We start from the raw sequence: 21,285 nt of genomic DNA, 5'->3' as shown, positions 1-21,285 counted from the left end.
GGGGAAGAGGGCAAGATCCAGCCAGCACACTGAATGAAGAGAGAAGGGCATCTAGCCAGCACCAGCAGAGCAAAGTACTGCACTGACAGTGCCAGATGGAAAGCCCTCCATTTTGTTTTCCACAGGTTTCATTTATTTGCTAACAACTGTTCCCTTGAGCCACTCCCAAGACTCACAACAAAAAAGACCCCTTATGATCAATAAATTGTCACCTCTGTGTCTGGATGTAATTGAACTAACTCAGCTTATTTTCTGAATAGATGACTGCAGTTCTTAGCTCTTAGAATCACTGACTCTCCCATGTTAATTAACACACAGCCCCCTCATTATTCCCAGCCATTCATCCCTTCAGTCAGAGCTCTTCCAATAACACTGGCTTTCCATAGGCTGAAACATTCACGGAGGTAGACAGGATTCCCTCCCCAAAACTATGCCATGCTGGACTCTCTTCTTTCATCACATCTTCTTTCATGCTGGGATTTCTTCTTTCTTTCTTCCTTCCATCCTCCCGCAGTGCCTGGCTGACCCACTTCCTTTCCCCATTCCTCCCAGTCATATAAGACCTGTCACTCCCTCTGCCCTGCCCTCTTCCTCACCTGCAAGCCTAGGCCCCCTACATTCTTGTATGTCCCACTAATATTCTTTAATCAAACCAAAGCCATGTTCCCCCTCACCACTGGGATCCCCGCAGCTAAGATTCCATTTGGAATTCTTCTCCCTTGAAGTTCTGCTCTTCCAAATAAGAGGCTCTTCAGTTCGTAGCCTGCATAACAACTATTAAACTGTTCAAGGAAAGTATCTGGGTCCCTCAGCCATTGCCTAAGAGGAAGAGGTAGCTCAGCAGAAGAGCTGAGCGGCTGAAAGGAATTTGCTTCCCTGACAACAGCGTGTTCCACCATCCTTCTTTCCCCTCCCTAAAATGCACTTTCTAACCAATACATCATGGGAGCAGCAAATCCTGAAGTTCCTAGACAATGCTTGTTGTGAGGGATGAAGTGGCAAAAAGATGACTTTTCTGAAAGGAGATATCCACCAAACCCTTCTCAGGAATGGTTGCTCTGAGCTGTCCCAGACTACACAGAAACTAGTCTCCTCTGGAAGGTGACACCTGTGCAGAGTTTCCAGTGGAAAGGAGCTGTTTTGTGGAAGCTGGGATGGGAGAAAGATCAGTCAGATTGATCATGGAAAGTGTCTTACGATAGCTGTGGAGTTAAAGTATGGCTCTGTAATATAAGTTCTACAATCCATGCTGGGTTTTCTGTCTTGTTTTACAGAGGGAGAGGTTCTACGAAGGGCACTTCATGTTGGTAACACCATCCTGCAAGGAACTAGCTGATCTGATGAAGCAGTGCATGCACTACGACCCCAATCAGAGACCGTTTTTCAGAGCAATTATGAGAGACATCAATAAAGTGGAAGAACAAAGTAAGAAATGATTTTGCTTGTTAGTTTGATATTAAAGGAAGGTTGATTTATTTGGCTAAGTTGGGTACTTTAGTGTAACTTCACGTACTAGCAAAGATTTACCATGACAACACGTACTTGTAGCAGAAATTCCATGTGTACTCAGTACTATTGAGGGGGTGAGTTTTATACGGTTGAAACAATGGGAATAAAACATGTCTGTGGGTATGTGGAAAGGTTATGTAATTTCTATGCTGCATGTGGGTTAAGTCAAGCTGAGCTGAAAGAATTGCACCCAGTTTTGATATTGTGTATATCAGGCTATGTGGGCCCAATATGACTGAAGTCATTTGGGAATCTTAATCAAGGCACAAATGTAGGTAGAGGATCTGATCCAGTTTGCAGAGAAGTTGCCAAAAGGCATCACGTTTTCAAAGGAAACTTGACGTTACTTTGGACTTCTCTGCTCCCAGTACTGAGTAAGCCTCTTATTTAGTCCTTATTCTGGTAATTAGCACTTTTCATGTTCAGAGTGCTCTGTCAGACACTACCATTATTTCAGCTCTGGTAATTAGCACTTTTCATGTTCAGAGTGCTCTGTCAGACACTACCGTTATTTCAGCTCTGGAAGGGAGATGTGGGACTACTCAAAATACTCATCCCCTTCTGCAGATGGAACAACTAAGAGTCTAATTCTGAATCTTGAAGACGAACCCCCAAGGACCCAGTAGCTTGGCAAGAGCTAGGCATTGAGACAAGCAGCAGAGCGGGAGGTGGGCAAACAATCAGTGAGGGGAAGGAGGAATCTCCTAGCATTTCAGCAAGGAGGAGGAGGAGGGGCTCAAGGGAAGAAGTGTCCATTGGGAGCAGGGATAGACATTAGTCAAGAGCTTTGAACATGAGTAAAATCTAAGGAATAAGGGGGCTCTGTGGGACCTTGTCTAACTTAGACTGTGTTGATGCTGTTTCCATATCAGATCCTGATATTGTCTCTGAGAAGAAGCCTTTTGCAGAGGTCGATCCCACTCTCTTTGAAAAACGATTTTTGAAAAGAATCCGAGATTTGGGAGAGGTAAGTAGAGCAGCATGTTTAGGCCGTGACATCAAGAAGCAGACACATGACTGAGCCTTGTCTCTCACTGATACTGCTCCCTGGCAGCATGGCTCCTTTGGGTGCCCACACTGCCTACCAACTGAGGAATTTTCCCAGTGCAGAGGAGTCTTTGTGGAAGAAGAGGTGGTCTGCACTTTTAAGCAGCTTGCTTGTAGGGCTGTTGGAGGGGTGGGGAAGGGCATGATTTACAGGTGCCTCCACTGCACAGAGACTGAGATAGCGTGAGTACAGGCATCTAGGGCTAACCCCTTCATGATAAAAAGGAACAAGCCAAACATGGAAGCTGCACTCTGCACACAGATTTGGGGCAAAATCTAGCTCAGGGTGATCAGAATTCTCTGGTAGTTTGTTACCCAGAGGAGCAGCATCACCAGTCATCTCTTTTTGATGTACCCTTTCTGTAGTATGATGAGAAAAACTGAATTGTAAATGCCTGAAGTATTGCACTGAACATTATCTGGCTAGTGATCACAGTCCAAAATGTTTTTTTTTTCCTTTTAAAATTAGGGTCACTTTGGCAAGGTTGAACTCTGCAGGTATGATCCAGAAGGTGATAATACCGGAGAGCAGGTGGCCGTAAAGTCCCTGAAACCTGAGAGTGGTGGGAATCATATCGCTGATCTGAAGAAAGAAATCGAAATCTTGCGAAATCTTTATCATGAAAACATTGTGAAATACAAGGGAATTTGCATAGAAGATGGTAAATTTTCAAGTAGAAGAAGATGCAAAATATAAATTTTTTCCTTCTAAAAGTTCAGCATAAAACTTACTCCAGATATGAACTTAGATTTTTTTTCTTCTTGGTATAGGAGTTAAAAAAAAATCTCTCTTAAGTTTCTCTCCTTCCCTTTTTTATGCACTCAAAACTTTGAAGTGGCCACACTGGCTGCCCCCTCACAAAAAATGTGCGTGTAGACAATTAATTATGGCTCAGTTACAGTCCCGTGGAAAATAGAGCATTTATTAAGGAAGCACAGACATCATAAGTATACCTCATATCAAAACAGTTGTGGTGCCCAATGTTATTGAGGTCATATTTACATTAAATCCTTCCCTTGGCTCTGTCTCATTAAACATGTCTGGATTCTTCAGCTGTCACAATGATCGCTATTTTAAAAAGTCAGTATTTGGCTGGGAGCCACAATCATCTGCCTTTTGAAGTAGGGTCTCTGTTTTCTTATAAATTTATACAGCATCCAGCACCATGGGTGTTGCCGACACTGATTGGAGCCTTGGGGCAATACAGCCATGAATATAAATAATTCCAAGTATAGGAAAAAACCCCGGTATCTTAGATGCCACTAAGGTGGTAAGTGTTGAGCAAGCCTGGTAGGATGAGTGTTGGAGTTACAGCTATGGCAAAATGAGCATTCTTACTATGTTTTCAGGAGGAAGTGGGATTAAACTCATAATGGAGTTTCTTCCTTCTGGGAGCCTAAAGGAATATCTCCCACGAAATAAGAGCAAAATCACCCTGAAACATCAGCTAAGATATGCTGTTCAGATCTGCAAGGTAAGCCTGGACATGGAGTCTTTCAGCAGCACAATGTCTAAGTACTTGAAAAAGGGGGGAGGGAGAGTGGTGTACATGGACAAGGTCCCTACTCCTAGGGGTTTGCGTTACTTATGTCTCTTACCATGTGTCCAGCAGCTGAAACATAATGGGGATATCATAGTTATCAGTGTGGAGAGCTGCTGCGGAGTGAGCTCATGGAAAAGAGTGGTTTTTGAAGGAGGAAAGGGAAGGGTGGTTGGCACACAGAAACGCCAGCGGCAGCTCCAGCAAAGAGGATAGGAGTGAAAAGCTGCTAAGCAGAGACGTGGCAGGACAAAAGGGAGCATCCAGGAGGGAGGACCATGGGAGGAGCACAGAGGAGCTGGAAACAAGAGCCAAGCAGTAGGCAAGAGGAGAGCTGTGCAGGATCTCAGAAACAAGGACAAGGAGTGTGCACTCAATACAGAAAATGAGGGAGCAAGTGGAATGATGTGGTCACAACAGCAGGCGTGGAAGTGTGTGTAAGGAAGGTGAGGAGGGGAGGTGGCAGTCAGGTTGTGAGCTTGGGAGAACAGTGTAGTAGGGAGTGGTGATTGGCAATTAGATACCATTTTGGATGTATCTAAATCTGAAATCAATGGGTCATTGGGGAATAGATGCTGGAAAGACAGCTAGGTCCGAACTGAGCAGAGGCCAGGCCACCCAAGGGCAGAGTTTAGAGGGAGGAGCAGCTGAGGACAGACTAACAAAATGGAGGAGAGGAGAGAAAGAAGAGCCACCAGTAGAGGTGATGGTGTCAATAGTGAGTGAGGTAAAGAGAAGGTGGGGAAAGCAACATGGACCTGAATACTCAGGATGTTAGTGTAACCGCCTTTTTCCTCCCTCTTCAGGGAATGGATTATTTGGGCTCTCGTCAGTATGTTCACCGGGATTTAGCAGCAAGAAATGTCCTTGTTGAAAGTGAGAACAGGGTGAAGATTGGGGACTTTGGCCTCACCAAAGTAATTGAAACCAATAAGGAGTACTACACAGTCAAAGACGATCTCGACAGTCCAGTGTTTTGGTAATGGGATACAACAACTCAGGTTCATTAAATAGTCTGTGTAATGTAGTCATTCAGCCTGCTCCAGGAGACTAACGCTTTCTGGAACTGTTTTTCTGTTTCGATAAGTCATATTTTCCAAAGTTAAGTAAAACACACACACACATTCCATATAGCCACCCACCCCCTCTTATTTTGAATGATTACACTTTTATATTTCTTTTTAACATTTTATTTGGCTTATATGCCAGAAGCTGGGAATGGGCAACAGGGGATGGATTTTGATGATTACCTGTTCTGTTCATTCCCTCTGAGGCACCTGGCATTGACCACTGTTGGAATACAGGATAACTGGGCTAGATGGACCTTTGGTCTGACCCAGGATGGCCGTTCTTATACTGATGTGCTGTATAAGGTTTTACCTGGATGGTATATTTTGATTGCTTGTGCAGCAGCTCAAGCCTTGTGGCAAAGGTGTGTGTGTGTGTGTGTGTAATTCCTTTTATATACTCACATGTTGATTTATTCCACACAAATGATACCATAGGCAAATTATTTTAAATGCGTGGGAGTTAAGCCATCAATTTTACCTTTTACAGCAGGAGTATATGTATTAAGTGATTTGTGCAGCCCTTACTGAAATTTAACAGAGCCATGTTACATCCGTAGGTACGCTCCAGAATGTCTGCTTCAGAGCAAGTTTTACATTGCTTCAGATGTCTGGTCATTTGGAGTGACCCTCTATGAACTACTGACATACTGTGATTCAGAGTCTAGTCCAATGGCGGTGAGTGGTTGTAAAAGGAAATGTTACTTCAACATCAGCAACTGAATTTTGATTCAACACTAATTCTGCTCATATCTTTTGAAAAATAGCAACTTGAGCTTTGTTTAAAAAAAACGGGACCTGAATCATTACCTTATTGCTTACTCAAAATCAATGAAGCGGTGGAATGAATTTCTCTAGCTTATGGAAACAAAAGGTCCAGAGTGCTCTTTTCAAACATGGACTCTCGCATCTGGATGCTCAAACCATCAGTAAACGTTTTTTTGCTTAAGAACAAATATGAGTATCTACATGCAGGTATTAGGTGTCTCATTAAGGAAGCCATGTTTAAAAAATTGTGCTTCCTGTATTCTCATGATGGGATGAGAAAGAAATGAGAATACTGTATGAATATGGGTTTATAACTAGAGATTAAGTATTTCTCATGTCAAGTTTAACTCTTATGGATTCATTTGGCAAGAATTATAAATAAATGATCCATGTGGCTTTTACTTGTTACAGGAGTTTTTGAAAATGATTGGCCCAACTCAAGGCCAGATGACAGTAACGCGGCTTGTACGTGTATTAGGAGAAGGAAAACGCTTGCCCCGGCCACCAAACTCCCCAGAAGAGGTATAAACTAGATTGATAGCCAAATGTATACAAGCAAACTTTTCTTCTCAAGCTTTCTGAAGCATTATGTTTAAAAAAAATGTTCCTAATGAGATTCCAAAAGTCTGACACCTCCACAGAAGCAAAAACCTCTTTAAGGTCTGAGTCCTGTATGATTTGTTATATAGTCCTTTGATTTCTGAAGGATAGAGCGTACTACACGGAGGCTGTGTTCATACAGCCATGCCATTCATGCCAGTGGGTCAAAGTGGGACCATCGATACCATAATCATAGGCCATGGGGCTCTACCCCTTTTGCTAAAGGACAGCTCCTTTTCCTTGTAAGGAGCTGGGGATTAGTGCCTGAGCCAACTCCCACTGAAGTCCAAACGATGCTTCCTATTGATTTTACTGGGAGGTGAATCGGGCTTTTAGTCACTAGGCCCCAGCCACTAGCAGCACCTATGATCACATTTACTAAGCTGATGTTACACTCTTACACTTTACAGCTCGCTTGTTCTGTACAGCATATAGCCTGCAATGCTATAAGTACCCCTGGGTCAAGGTGGTTCAGTTGTTTCTACCTGTTCTCATAGATAATATGCCTGATTATGAACCCAGATGGACAAATAGCTTTGATTTAAAAATGTAGCGGAAGCTCACTTCAGCTCAGATCATCAGCTAGTGTAAATCCGCATGGCTCTGTTGGCTTAGTGGAGCAACTCCTGTTTATACCAGCTGAGGAGCTGGTCCTTTATTGAGAAAATGAACAGTCTACTAGTCACCCTTTCCATGTTTTCTCTCATTGCTAGGTGGACCAACTGATGAGGAAATGTTGGATATATAATCCAGGTGAACGGACGACCTTCCAAAATCTTATTCAAGGATTTGAAGCCCTTATAAATAAATTATAATTAACATATTTGTATGGTCAGTGCTTTAAATGTATGTCAAATATAAATGACCAGGTCTTTTTATTTTAATTACTATAGTTTGTACTCTGGCTATGCTAATACGTGTTTAACGGTTTTTTTTCCAGTGGTTTCCTTTTTTTGGTGTAATGAACACTTGGAGCAAAATATTTAAATTCCCTAGCAGAAAACTATGCTCTTGTTAGGGTATTACTTATTAAAAAAGGCTTGTTCATTGATCAGCCCATCCAGTGCTTAGATTATACTGAACTAACACAAATTGGAAAGAACTGTGTCAAGAAGGAGAATTTATGATGGTCCCAAATCACATTGTACCTCAACAGATGAAGCACATTAAACCAGCGTTCTGCAACTAGAATGATTTTCCTGAATAACTAACTCAGAAGACTGAGCAGAACTTTCCATAGCAGTTTAATTGCTTTTCAAATAATTTTTAGGAAAGTGGTAAGGTTAAAAAAAAAAAAGTCTGGGCAAAAAAGGTCATCATTCGATGCATCTGCATTTCAAAAATATTTTGGCACATACCATTCAGTTCAGATACTGTATCAAACAATGTTATCTAACCTACAATTTGAAGTCCTGAGTTTTTATATTTAAAAAAATAAAACCCATACATGTAAATATTCCAAAAAAAAAGCATTTACCAATGTTTGAGTTTGCATTTCATTGCAGAAACCCAGTTTCGTACTATGGCTTTTTTACTTTTACTAAAACAAACCCCTAAGCTAAATACTTTCCACCATTTTTATAGCATCCTATAAATTCAATCACAATGAGGATTTTCCTGGAAGCTATGTTTTTTCGGGCCAGATGTTTTTCTGTCCTGCACTCCACTGCATTTATTAACACCTGTTTAAAAAACATGAGGAACAAAAATTAAATGAGTATATAGACTATTTCACTTATTGCATTAGAAACTGCTTTTGGATTCCAGTTTGTTATGCAGACTGCCAAATTATGTACTTACCGCATATACAGTTAACCAGTGGGGCCAGACTGGGTCTGCTTGAGGTCTATGACCATAAACAGATTTTGCAGTTGAATCAAGGACACTGAAGTCATATAATGTGAATTTGGCAAGCTTTTACTGATGGTAGATTATTCAAACTGGCAACCTTTTGCTAATCTTCTCCCTAGAATTTAGGGAATATTGTCTCCCCCAAACCTCGATTCTGAAAATGCTTAGAGGACACATTTGGTAATAACTGAAAAATGTTTTTACATATTAAAGTATAAATATAATTACTGAACCCCAAACAGGTAGGATTCATTTTTACAGTATTATTTTTTATTTCTGTACTTCACTTATGAACCTGAGTAGAATCTATATGCACTTTGTTACTCCTTTTTACAAATTAATAAAGATTTTTTTTTCTTCATGTGTGTGTGTTAATTATAAATTACACTGTGTAAAGCTGTTACTTTTTTAGGGAAGATAAATTTGAAACTTTGCTATAGCACCCAGTTGTAAAATGATACATTACTGAGTGAGAGTAGGCTGGAGATTTTGTCCTTTCACACAAATTCCACTGTAAATGGAGCAGTAATTTATTTTGTTGAAAAGGGTAACAGGTCTGAAAAGTTGCAAATACAATAGTTTAAACAAAATACTACAGGTGAATTTTTGACATCAATCAATACATACATGAATAATCTAACAAAACCAATCATTCTCAATATCAAATGCATTGCTATTCTGCTGTCTTAAGGTAGGCGTGCAGAGCATTTACATAACAAAGCAACCCTGTTTTCTAAAAAATGTCCTGACTCTAAGCTACTGCAGAAAACTTTGAGTTTATTCAAGACATTTCTTTTTTTAAAAAATCAGTAAACTTTAAACATGCCTTAAAAAATAACCTTGGAATTCTATAAAGAGATTAAATTAAATTTACAGCCATTACATGGCTGGAGCACTACATACATCCATTACACTATTGTTGCAATTTAGTCAAAGATGGAAACATTGAGTTGCAAAGGGATTACAAGAAAGTTAATTCACGTGGTCAGTTGCAAGTGTCTTATTCATAATTTGTAATGAAAACATGGATTTCCACCACCGCAAATATAAAAACTGTAGGCAAAAAATAACATTTGATTTAAGGCAATTTGGTGATAGGACTTGGAGCTGGTAAATCAAATTTAAGATGAAGAAACTAAGTCAGAGAGAGAAAAAAAAAAAAGCTTTGAAAGTTGCTGAATGGACCTCTCAGCCCAGTGCACAAGTCAGGGAGAAAGGAAAGCACTAGGCAAAGGCAAAAGACTATTCCAGTTCTGGCTGGTGGAGACTGAGTACAGAACTAGTTATCAAGAGAGGTAATTCCTTGGAGAAAATGACCGTGTATTAAAAAAAAAAAAAAAAAAAGCAAGAGAATAGGGGGTAGCAGGGACAAGGAAGTAGGAAAAGTTCATGGTGAGAGAAGGCATCTACAATGAAAATCTTTTGAAGGGAGGAGTTCAAAAGGGATGGAAAATAAATTTATATATATATAAGTAGGTGTAAATAATAAACCCAGCTGTCTCTATGCTGTATCATACGCACCATACTCATAAATGCCGCTGAGAGCTGAGTGAGTAGAGATTAAAGAGGACTATTTGATGCAAAAAGAACACATAACAAAGGCCTAATCCTGAAGTCAATGGGAATCGAGGGGATTCACAACTTTGGGTCCCAAATGACCAGTGAGGATAGCTGAAGCAAATTGAAAAAGTAAGTTTGACACCTGGAGACAGAGTAGAGTGAAGGTTAAAAACAGGAAAGTGGGATTAACAAAACCAAATTAGGACAGGTGTAGTGGGCTTGGGCAGCATTTCTTCCTCTACTGTCTGAACAACCCACAAATTAGAGGAAAAAAAAAAATCGGCTGTTAAATTTTTAGCTTCTTTTTTGAGCAACTTTTATATTAATCCGCTTACAAAGTAGTTGTAATTATTTTGGTTAATTTTACTGTTCCAGCACATTGAATTTTCATCACCAAGTAGAGGGTAGCTTTTGCATTTTAGTATTTGGGAGACACTCTCACACCAATTCAAATCAAGTGGTTAGCAAGACCTAGTATTTTACACAGATTTCAGAAGCAGATTAGGGCAGAAAAATTAATTCACAAACAATTGCATATAAAAATGACAACCCCCTCTTGGGAAAGAATATCAGTAGCTAAGACTACACCTTTGTTCTAACTAGCGCCTATGTACTCTAGATGGACACTGGTAGGCTCAAAATATAACAAACTTTATTTTTAACAATGTTTACTGAAAAGCTCATGGGCTCTACGTTAATATATCTGGTGTCTCTCCAATGTTTTGGGGAAGTCTTTATATTTTTAAAAATCTAAGTGCAGAAGGCTCAACTCTGGAAAAGGTAAAACTGAAAAGCACATTAAAAATGATGGCTAAGACAATCTCACCTTCCTCATCTAAGGAACAAGGAAAAAGTCTCCTTTCCTACTATTTTCACTGCTTTTGACTGACACATGATCAACAATCACCAAAGGAAACTTCTTTGCAGGCATAAGACAATCATTGTCAATTCTGACAAGTTACAGTAAGATCATATATTAAGGGAGACACCACTGTATTATTTAACAAGGCAAATAATGAGCGAAAAATGTCCAACTAATTGTCTTTATTGCTACATATAATTTATTTGGAAAATTTGCCTGAATTGTTCCTTTTAGGAATATGTAACCCTATATAAAGATCGATGGGTATGAAGTTAAGACAGTAATAAATACAGATGTACAAAAAGGTCACCTGTTGGCTTTAAGGCAGGATTGGTTGATTGGATCTCAATAAACACGCTTTTTTTTAAGATAGGATTCTGCATAATTTGATGCTGTGCCCTGAGTGTGCTGGCCAATATATTCAATTGGGCCAGCTTCTGGGGAAGAAATGAGGTGTGAGGAGCTTCGCTTTTCACTTCTTACTGGTGTCACCTGTGCAAAAGAAGAAAGTAAGTGACAACCCAAACTAAGTGATCAGAGAAAACAGTATCATTTGCGTTTATAAAGAGTTGCAAGCTGAGGTGTTTTATACTACACACAAATGACATTAGAACTTTTAGACTAAATAGCTAATCATTGCCACTAAGTGCTAATATCCCAGTCCATCCTGATTTCTTTATTTTACTTTTTTTATATACACACACACACACGCACGCACGTGATGTGGTCTCTTTGAAATTCAGCTCTGAAATGTGCTTTACAGCTGCTGTAAAACATATAGTGCAGGGCTTGGGTGTGAAAATAAAGAGCTTTCTTTATTTCAGGCAACAGGTTAATCATCTAATGCCAGGATTCAGACAAGTCTCTGGATGCCCAGGCACACTGTATATTTGTTTAGTCCATGCCAAAGGAATGGTCTCTGACTGGCTTCTGTGGAATGTGGCATTAATACAAGCTTGGGAGCAAGCTGTCTAACATCAGCTTCATCTATGAACTTTCCTCCTTTAACTAGAAAAAAGAAGATTGAAAAGCAGCTGTTATCTCAAACACCTGAACTATTTCTTTCCTCTCTGGGCTATAACAACTCTATCTGGATGGAACCTAATGACAGAGTTTCCAGGCCTGTGTTTGGGAACTTGAAGTGAAATCCTTTGCTATGTGCACAACACACAGCAACATCCATAGCCCTTGGCCATCTTCGTTACAAGGTACATCTCTGCCAGTTCTTGCCAAACAAGTGCTACCACCAGTATCTAGATTTGATCCTGCACAAGGTCAGGGCTACCCTGAGACTTTCCTAATCTAGATGTAAATAGAAAAGCTTTGGAATTGGCTTGGTAGGTGACACAAGGTTCATGTTTGCCCTAGTTTACCAAAACATTTTGTAGTTGGCACAATACTCATTTAGACCTTCAAAAGTCCTAATTATCTTTTAGCCACTTGGTGGCAGCAAGAGACAAACATGGCATGCTACCACCTGTATCTAGATTTGGCCATGTCTGAAATCACTCTTAGTTTCTCCTCTCACCTTATGTAATGGATTCTGTGGAGTAAGCTGAAAGCTGCCTGGTTGGTATGATCCCTGAGCTCCAGTATAATATGAAGGCATAACCTGCAAATAAGTATTGTAGTCTCCATAAGATATAGCAGGTTCCTAAATGGAGAAGATCCATGATAAACCAAAGGTCAAAACAAAACTATCTATTTTTAAGTAATTACTCTTATTTGACTACAGTAACTATCAGTGGACAGATATGGAAATATCCGAGTTAAGCCAAGTTTCTAAAGGAAAGAATTTTTAGTTCAGAAAGAGCTCAGGCCTACAGCAATTTATCTCTCTCATTGAGTCTGATATAGGAACTTTTAAAAATCTTTATGCATACAATCCTTTTTTTAAAAAAAAAAAGGGGGAAATTGAGTTTTGTATTCTTTAGGTTTTGCCTATCATTTGCACTGCAGCACGTACCGGGGGTCTATAACAACGTGAGAGCTAAATAGCTCTTGGATAATACCTTAGCAGGAAATAACTTGATCGTTCACTTATGCTGTTCTATGGCTGCAATGTATGATCATTTTTAATGCATTCCTGCTCTATTTTACAGCACATAGTGAAAACTTTAGGTTGTAGGATCCAAGGTACAGGAAAGCTTAGGGAATACCAAAGACTGTGTGTTTGGGATCCACACAGTGACTCTCCAGCACCATTTCCCCACACAATCTGGTCCTTTCTGTTTACACTAGTGCTGAAGCACATGTAGCACCCTAATGCTACAGGAGAGAAGCAGTCAATGGAAATGTGAAGGAAATTCATTTTACTTTTACCTCAGAAGCTTCATTTTCAAATTCACCTACTCTTGCTTGAGTAGCATTGTATGCCTGCACATAATGCTGATACCACTGCTGCACAGCCTCCTATAAATGAAAAAAACTGGTTCACTTCATCTGCCTGTTATGGTGTTTTTTACTTTATGCCAATTTCCCATGACCTTCACAGGGTACTAGATTTAATTAAAGACAAAAGCTCTCCAAGACACACAAAAACAGATTTAAAACCAATAATAAAAATCCAACAGAACAGTTTAAATATATGTTTTAAGTGATTATGTGATAGGCGTCAGATTAAAGTCTTCTACTCACCCAGAAAATATAGAACAATTATATGTCTGAACCTCATCTAGTATAGTAGATGTTTGTGATGCCCATTACACATTAAATAATTGATTCATTGGTTTGGAATTTGTTTATCTTACGGCTTGAGAAAAAGACTTCATTCTGCACTTGTCATTTAAATTGATACCAGGGCCCGAGTGATAATATCCTGTTTATTAACAACATAAAAATTGATCAAAATGCTCTATAATTTATAGTACCATTGAGCCAAGTAACTTCACCATCTTCACAGAGCCATGGGATGTCTTTACAACAGGTCCTACTCCAAGTAGAACACAAAACAACCACATGCAACTACAGTGTAACTTCAGTTATCTCTAAGCAATAAAGCAATTAAAATATACCAAGCACCTCATTACAGGAAGGAAAGTACTGTTAGCTAACATACCTGTGTATAATCCCCATACTGCTGAGAATAATTAAAGTAGTTTTCCATTGCATGTTGTGATGTAGTTCCCTGAGAGACTGCAGCATCCACTATGTTGCTTGAAAGTCCAGTGTGCTGCTGTGTACTAGTTGCTTTGCTGGCAACTGCTGCTCAAAACAAAATTAATATATTCAGTTTATACATGCTGTGCAACCATTAAGGGGCACATTTTGATCTGGATACACTTGTGTAAACCCAGAATATTGTCACAGACCTGGAATTTATTACTCTAGATTTACACATTTAACTGCAATCAAAATCTAGCCAAAAATATAAAAGATCTTATGTTTGATAGAAAATAGTTTCTAGAATGTACATAAATTCTGAACAAATATGCTAATTCTGTACATTTGCATTCGAAATACTGCAGCACATAATATCTCTTTACAGATAAGAACTCATATAAACCGTATTTTTCAACTAGAAAATTAGTTATGAGGGTCGTTTATATCAATTTACTTTTCTTCTCAGTGCAAGTTCTTTGAAAGAGAGAATCCAAGGTTTTATTAATGACAAACTCTGTGGTTGTTGGGATGGTTTAGTAAGCAGAGAAGCAACTTACCACACTCTGCTCTTGAAAGCTTTAAATCAAATTACAAGGTGTTAGACAGCATCTGTGGAATGGCTGCTTACCCGAAAGACATACACCACGCAACACGCTTGCCAAATTCAAGTAGGGATTGGTACTAAGACGGATTTCTTTGGGTGGTTCCCCCAGGAGTGAAGTCTGTTTTTTTGAGGGAATCTGTAAAAATGTTATAAACCGTCATTCAATTCATTTTTCAGCTATCACTCAAGTCATAAGTAAAACAAACGCAACGACATGTGCTTGTCTCTACATGACTTTAAAAACATGCAGATTCCACAGGTTTTACAGCAGAATATCTCCTGAACTGAATCATCTGAACAGACTACTCAGATTACAGATATTTTTTCTTGCCAAGTAGTTTGTCAGCCAAGTGTCTCTTTAGACCAGCAGGGAAGGGTTGGGGAAGGGGGAAACTTGCAAACTTAGTTTACCTGAGTATATTTAAAACCTCACTGAAAGCCATCAGATTAATAAAGCTAACAGAAAGCACGTGATAGATGACTAGCTTCAACTCAAGTCTCTGGCAAACCGAGGACTGATGAACTCTGACTTAGCGAGGTAGAATTTTCTCTGATGTACTAATGTAAAATGCCTTTCTGATCAAGCTGCTTATCAGCGCCAGCTATACTTACATTAAAGGGGAAAATAGTTGGGAGTGGGTCTGACACCCTGGGACTCACTCACTCCCCCAAACCAGCAGAGGTGTGTGGGCTCCTGGAACTGCGATGGACTGAGTCTATTCTGCTAGTTTTTGCCTCTCTGTGGTGCTAGGTCCTTAACAGGGACAAGCTGTTTCAGGAGAGCAGGAGCTCCAGAGGCAGCCTGCCTGCCCAAAGGCCACCCCTACAGGCATGTCCATGCTACATTCCAGAGCGAGCTCCTAGCCAGGGTCGGCAGACTCGGGTTAGCTGCACTCTTGCTGGCGTGCTAAAAATAGCTGTGTAGACACTGCAGCTCAAGTCTGGTGGGGGGGCTAGGGAGGGAGGGCAGCATATCTACACAGCTATTCTTACTTAGCACACTAGTGAGCGGTCCACTAGCCCAACCTTACATTTAATTTGTTGATTTACAGCATAAAAATATACCCAAAATATGTGCAGGTGGCAAATTAGTTAGCTAATCCTACACAGATTCTAGCAACATTTAAAACACCTGTCAAAATACAGCACCCTCAGCATCTGCCAGAAAACACTGTTCTCCCCACTTTTGAGAGATGGGTCTCCTGATAAGTCATAATAGTGATGCAGAAGCACTTACTATTAATATCGATAAACATAAAGGAACTGGTCTATGCTGAGGCATATGTCATCTCTCAAACTGTAACACATGGGAACTGAAATTCATCTCTTTTACAGGCCAATCAGAATACTGAGTGGGATTCCACAGAGACATACCGAGTATCCTACACAGAGGGCAAACTATTTGGCCAAATTTTCTGTGGCCATTAGACTTCAATGGCATCACACCAATAGATAATTTGGGCCATTAATTTCAGAGGATTACTACCTGCTTTTCAACACTGGGTGTAATCTCTTCACTGTTCATATACATTCAGGTCCCTAATTCACCTGGTAATAACAATTGGTACGTCCATTTGGGTTGGAAGTTGGCTTTTTCTACTACTAGTACCAAGGAGTTTACTCAAATAAGGGCAATTTTTTGCCCTTGATATTTAAAATCATAATTAAAAATGCACATGGCTTTGCATATGTCTAAAATGGAATTTAATGCTCATGAGAAGTGTCAGAATGTCAGTCTGGGAAACTGAACTCCTTTCTTTAGTCAAAACCTAACACTACCACTGTAGCAGAGCCCTATTCTGAGAAGGGTTCCTACCTCTGTGAGTCAGGAGGTGGTTCAGTCTCCAGGCCATTCAAATCTTGGGTTCAGTTGACACTGGCTATGACGGGAACCAGTTAGTGCCATACTATTAGGAGTTTCGTGATACCTGTCCACTGGGAACTGGACTGAAAACACCACTCTCTCAGTTTCACAGAGACTACTGAGCAGCCATCCCAGAGTATGGATGGGCTGATTTCAAACTGGAAAATATATGTTCACTTGAAACATGTAGCCCCGTGTGATTTTTATATAATTTTATTCTAAATCCATTCTGTTAAAAATGTACAAATCTGGAATATACTACTAATGCAGTGTTTCTCAAACTAGGATCGCCGCTTATGTGGGGAAAGCCCCTGGCGGGCCGGGCCGGTGTGTTTACCTGCTCTGTCCACAGGTCCGGCCGATCAGGGCTCCCACTGGCCGCGGTTCGCCACTGCAGGCCAATGCGGGCTGCTGGAAGTGGCGGTCAGTAAGTCCCTCAGCCCATGCCACTTCCAGCAGCTCCTATTGGCCTGGAGCAGCGAACCGCGGCCAGTGAGAGCCGCAGTTGGCCGGACATGTGGATGGGGCAGGTAAACAAACCAGCTCAGCCCAGCAGGGGCTTTCCCTACACAAGCGACAACCCCAGTTTGAGGAAACACTGTACTAATGCACTCGCCTTAGAAAACTGACCCCTGTATCGATTGATGCAGAAAAGGAAGTAACTTTATTAATATCTCTTCCAGAAACGCTGTCCAAAAGTATGGGATTCAAAACTTCCCAAGATAACCTGCAGATTCATTTTTAGAATACTTGATAATCTGGAGTTTTAAAAGTTTCTTTTCCTTTTTTATCTGTATGAAAAGGTGAACGGAAATGCTGATTAAAATATACAAAAATAATCTGTTTAAAATCCCAAATTATTACACTAACATAGACTTAAAAATTAAAATAATTACATATTAAATAAATGCTGAAAACAGAATGTAGCCGAAGACACTGCTTAGGTGCTTGTAATCTGAACTGCTTCAGGAAACCAAGAAAACTTAAATCAAAACATAATAATCTAAGAGATTTCAAGTTTTCTGTAAATGTCAAATGTTTAAGTAAATACACGTACAGAATCCAGTTAATGGCTGCGAATCTCAAACAGTTTTTAATAAAGCATTTCATTTCTGCTTTAATTTTTTCTTCTGCATCCACACACTTTGAAAGAATAAATACTAAACCTGATCTGATGTCAAGGAAATGCCAATTGTGTTTTAAGAGGATGCAGCTTAGAAACACACATTAGGTACTGTTCTAGTTTACAGACACTGAATTCCAACACGAGCTCCATTTTTACTGTCTAAAAAGGGCATTTCCTGTAACTAAGATAATTTCATCATTACGTATAAAGAGGCATGTACATGAGGATGATAGTACTATAGAAAGATTCCTCTTTGTTAATTCATTTTGACGAGCAAAAGACAATAATAATGTTTCCTTGCTGTAATTCATAATCCACATGACCTTAAAATGCTTTATAAATCATTCTGTGATTCAGTAAATATTATAATGGCGATGTTGCAAAAAGTAAATGCAGTTAATTTGTAATAGGAAGAATATCAACAACAAAGTGGGAGGGAGTAGGGCAATGCAAAATCTATGTCCGGTTTTTCTTACCCCTGAACTTGTATCAGTGCTTTTTGGCTGACTTTGCTGTTGGGGACGTTCTGTGCGCAAGCCTCCAGCAGTAAAATTTGTTAAGCTCTGAAGATAAGCCTGCGACCCTGAGCCAGCTCCTTCTGACAGTCCCACTGTAGTTGATTGTTTCTCCTGAGTATTATTTTGTCCTGGCATCGCTTGTCCAACAACGGGCTGATTTGGAAAGAATGGCAAGATGCCCATCCCTGTTGCTATTGCTGTTTGATTTGGAGTCACATTAGATGCTGCAGTCAACCATAAATGGAGAAACCGTTCTGTTACACAAGATTTATCAGAACATTTTGCTTGTGGTTTTTATTAAGAGATGACAAAAACATTGAGAAATCTATTTCATAGCTGTCACATAACAGTAAACCCTGATGCTGGTAGCCAAGAATGCTGCAGTAATAAAAACCTGGAGCTTAATTTAAAACTAAAGCTAGAACAGAAAACTGTAACTGTATTTAATGCTATTTCAGTCTAAACATCTGCTAGGCTAAGAAGTGAAACTGACCAGGGTTGGGTTCATTTGTTTTCTGCTACTCAAGAAAGCTATGAACAGCAGCAGCAGAGGCCCCTAAGTGATCTGTCTGTGGGCTCAGGAAAACAGCACAGCATCAGTTCACACCAGGAAGGTTTTCTTCACAACCTGAAGGGCTAAAAACTCTTTTTTTTATTAAAAGAAGGCTTAAATTCTGCAGAAATTGGTGGCCTAGGTCTCACTGCTCCCCAGGAAAACTCTTCTACTTACCACTGGTGAGTGCATTATTCAAGCCTTGTCTAGGAATACTGTAAAATGAAGTAAGGTGTCTGAAATCATTTATTTAACAAGACTTGGGCGCAATAAATGCAGAGTGTGGGGCTGTTAGTAGTCCCAAAACCAAACTGGGTGGAAAATAAAAAGTTATACTAAACAGAGTCATCTCTGATCTTTCCACAGACAGCTTAAGGCATCACTGTGCAAGGAATTTGTAACCAAAAGTCACATCCATCAACACTTAGACAGTAAACCTCTAATTGCTTAACGGAGTGAGCACAAACAAACTGTTTGCAGAGCTCCTCAACTACAGGAGTTTATTCACCTTGGAATAACAAATCTAAAAAGGCAGATCCTGAATCAAAGAAGTGGTTCCAAACTTCCTAAAAATTGGTAATATCTGTGCGAGTAGAGTATTAGCATCCTGAAAAAATTCAAAAAATGCCACAACATATTCTGCACCAGGTGAACAGCAGAGAGAAGCATGGCAGTGAGACAGAGGAGAGAAGATACTGCTTTAAGCAGGAAATTCTGCAGAAACTTTTGCAAATCATCAATATGATGAAATACCAAGAGGCGTTGCAGGATAGCATCCACTCACCTGGCACATGTAAATCTATTAAACAAGAAACCCTTTGTGCCAAAACACAAAGAAAGATGAGGAGAGAGGCACAAGAGTCAGAACCTTGAATGCACCAGATTAAGACTTTAAGGGGCCACAGGATAGTTTATTTTAAATACATAGAAATAAACCATGAAAGAATTCCTACCGAATAGCCCACTAAGAGCACGAACGTTTAAGAGCTGCCATCTGGATTTTCAAGGCACTGCATGTAATTCCATTGTCAAATGTTGGAATCAAGAGGGAGGGAAAGTGGTAAAATCTACCCCAAGGCTGATCTTAGCGGCAAATAGAAATTTACAAGGGTTTCCTTAAAAGGCCTGTGCTATTTGCTCAGGTATTATGAAAGGAACGTCTCAGGCAGGTAAACACAAGCCATGTTTTACCACATTCAGGATAGAAACATTGAAGAAGACAGGCAGGATCAAGATTCCCCCATGGCCACTCACCTACAATTCTATGAAACTGATTGTGTAGAACTTGCCCATCTGATCTCAATGGATAATCCCTGCTCAATTTTTTCATCATCCGGGAATAGGGAAGATGTTTGGTTAACCTTCTGCTTCTACTGGCTAGCTGCTGAGAAGCCATGGTGTGCACACAGAACACTTCAGGGGGAACACCTGTTGTACAGCACATTGTGCACAAGGATTACAAAATCAGACTGCTACCAAGGCCTGAAGGTGCAGTTACACATAAGAAACGTTATGCACAAGCAATACAGAACAAATCCAATAGCCAGTCTGCAGGGGTTCCTCAGCATATACTTCACCTGAACCCTTTTTGAAAAAAACCTACTGAGATACCAACTTTGCACTGCAATCCCATGAATTCTCAAGTGAAATTGAGTTAGGCCAGGTCCACGCATATCTGTGTGAGAGATTCTGCCAATAAACACATACATGCCTCAGGAAGTGGAGTCAGTGATTTAGTAGCTGGCACTTTGCCTTCTGAGTTAGGACTGAAGCAAACCGCAGCATAGTATCACAAAGCATTGACTGGATTGCTGGAAGCACCCTCTTACAAAAAATAAAGTGAGCAGCAGCTAGCACTTCTCACAGGAGACAAGGGTGTTAACCCCATTGTCCTGGCCAAATTCAAACTCAAATACTTACGTTCTGTGTATCTAATTTTCCCCTGCAGTTCCACTTGGATTGAGCTTTCGTCTTCATTTCCTGTTATAAACTGTTGCATAGTGTTGTAAAACGTGTATCAAGTTCCATCCTGAGGTGGTCATACTTTAGAGTGAATAAAGTGACCTCTATCTCAAATTTGTATCTGTTTGCTAAAGGGACACAGTCAATTTAAAAGAAAAAAAAAATCACCCTTTTCTCAGAGAACAATTTACCTCTGAGTTACAATACCCAAGACAGAGATTAGAAAAGAAAGTATTTCTGTTTTGTTTAGTTTGTGCATTCATAACATTCATTTTTGTACAGTCTCTCCTGTGTAGTCAGTTATTGTCCTTAGTTGTTTGGGTGGAGTCTTTCACACAGTAATTGTAAAACACACACACAAAAGTAAAAATTATACAAATATTGGCAGAGAGACTCGGGGCAGGCATAGTACATAAAAGAGTGAATTAAAAATAGTGTTAAGTTAATTCAGTGGATTTTAAATTGACAGCGTCCCTTCAATGCCTGTAAATTAGCTTGTAAAGTACTCTGTGTGTCAGACAATATGAGTATTACAGATGCTTTGACTTCCTTCTTCCTTCTTAGCATTTAAGTAAAAACATAAAACACCAGTTCTGCTACTTGAAACTCCCAACTTGCTGAATAGCTGAGCAACTAATCAAAGGGTATGTCTACACTACGGGATTATTCCGATTTTACATAAACCGGTTTTGTAAAACAGATTGTATAAAGTCAAGTGCACGCGGCCACACTAAGCACGTTAATTCGGTGG

General features: G+C 39.8%; 2 protein-coding genes across 20 annotated transcripts in view; one reads left to right on the top strand and one right to left on the bottom strand.

Moving 5' to 3' along the window:
* JAK1 (Janus kinase 1) overlaps nt 1-7,355 on the top strand; it is a 110,281-nt gene extending 102,926 nt beyond the window's left edge. For all 5 annotated transcript variants that reach the window (XM_032779606.2, XM_032779608.2, XM_032779607.2 and 2 more), the window contains 8 exons: nt 1,275-1,425; nt 2,382-2,476; nt 3,026-3,218; nt 3,907-4,031; nt 4,904-5,076; nt 5,725-5,842; nt 6,344-6,454; nt 7,246-7,355. In XM_032779606.2, the coding sequence (XP_032635497.1) occupies nt 1,275-1,425; nt 2,382-2,476; nt 3,026-3,218; nt 3,907-4,031; nt 4,904-5,076; nt 5,725-5,842; nt 6,344-6,454; nt 7,246-7,347 (1,068 nt within the window). In that variant the 3' untranslated portion in view covers nt 7,348-7,355. The remainder of the gene's footprint in view (nt 1-1,274; nt 1,426-2,381; nt 2,477-3,025; nt 3,219-3,906; nt 4,032-4,903; nt 5,077-5,724; nt 5,843-6,343; nt 6,455-7,245) is intronic.
* A 1,537-nt stretch (nt 7,356-8,892) lies between these two features.
* Nucleotides 8,893-21,285, bottom strand: part of RAVER2 (ribonucleoprotein, PTB binding 2) — a 77,408-nt gene continuing 65,015 nt past the window's right edge. For 2 of the 15 annotated variants that reach the window (XM_075067676.1, XM_075067677.1), the window contains exons 9-15: nt 19,827-20,000; nt 17,978-18,243; nt 14,536-14,647; nt 13,864-14,009; nt 13,128-13,217; nt 12,334-12,459; nt 8,893-11,297 (exon numbers count right to left, since the gene is read on the bottom strand). In XM_075067676.1, the coding sequence (XP_074923777.1) occupies nt 11,151-11,297; nt 12,334-12,459; nt 13,128-13,217; nt 13,864-14,009; nt 14,536-14,647; nt 17,978-18,243; nt 19,827-20,000 (1,061 nt within the window). In that variant the 3' untranslated portion in view covers nt 8,893-11,150. Of the gene's footprint in view, nt 11,298-12,333; nt 12,460-13,127; nt 13,218-13,863; nt 14,010-14,535; nt 14,648-17,977; nt 18,274-19,826; nt 20,001-21,285 lie in introns of all 15 variants that reach the window. The other 13 variants (XM_075067679.1, XM_075067680.1, XM_075067685.1 and 10 more) reach the window with 10 other exon arrangements.

This window comes from Chelonoidis abingdonii, chromosome 7 (genome assembly GCF_003597395.2).
Source record: "Chelonoidis abingdonii isolate Lonesome George chromosome 7, CheloAbing_2.0, whole genome shotgun sequence".
In the NCBI taxonomy this organism is placed as follows: domain Eukaryota; kingdom Metazoa; phylum Chordata; order Testudines; family Testudinidae; genus Chelonoidis; species Chelonoidis abingdonii.
This window is presented reverse-complemented; position numbering and strand designations above follow the sequence as displayed.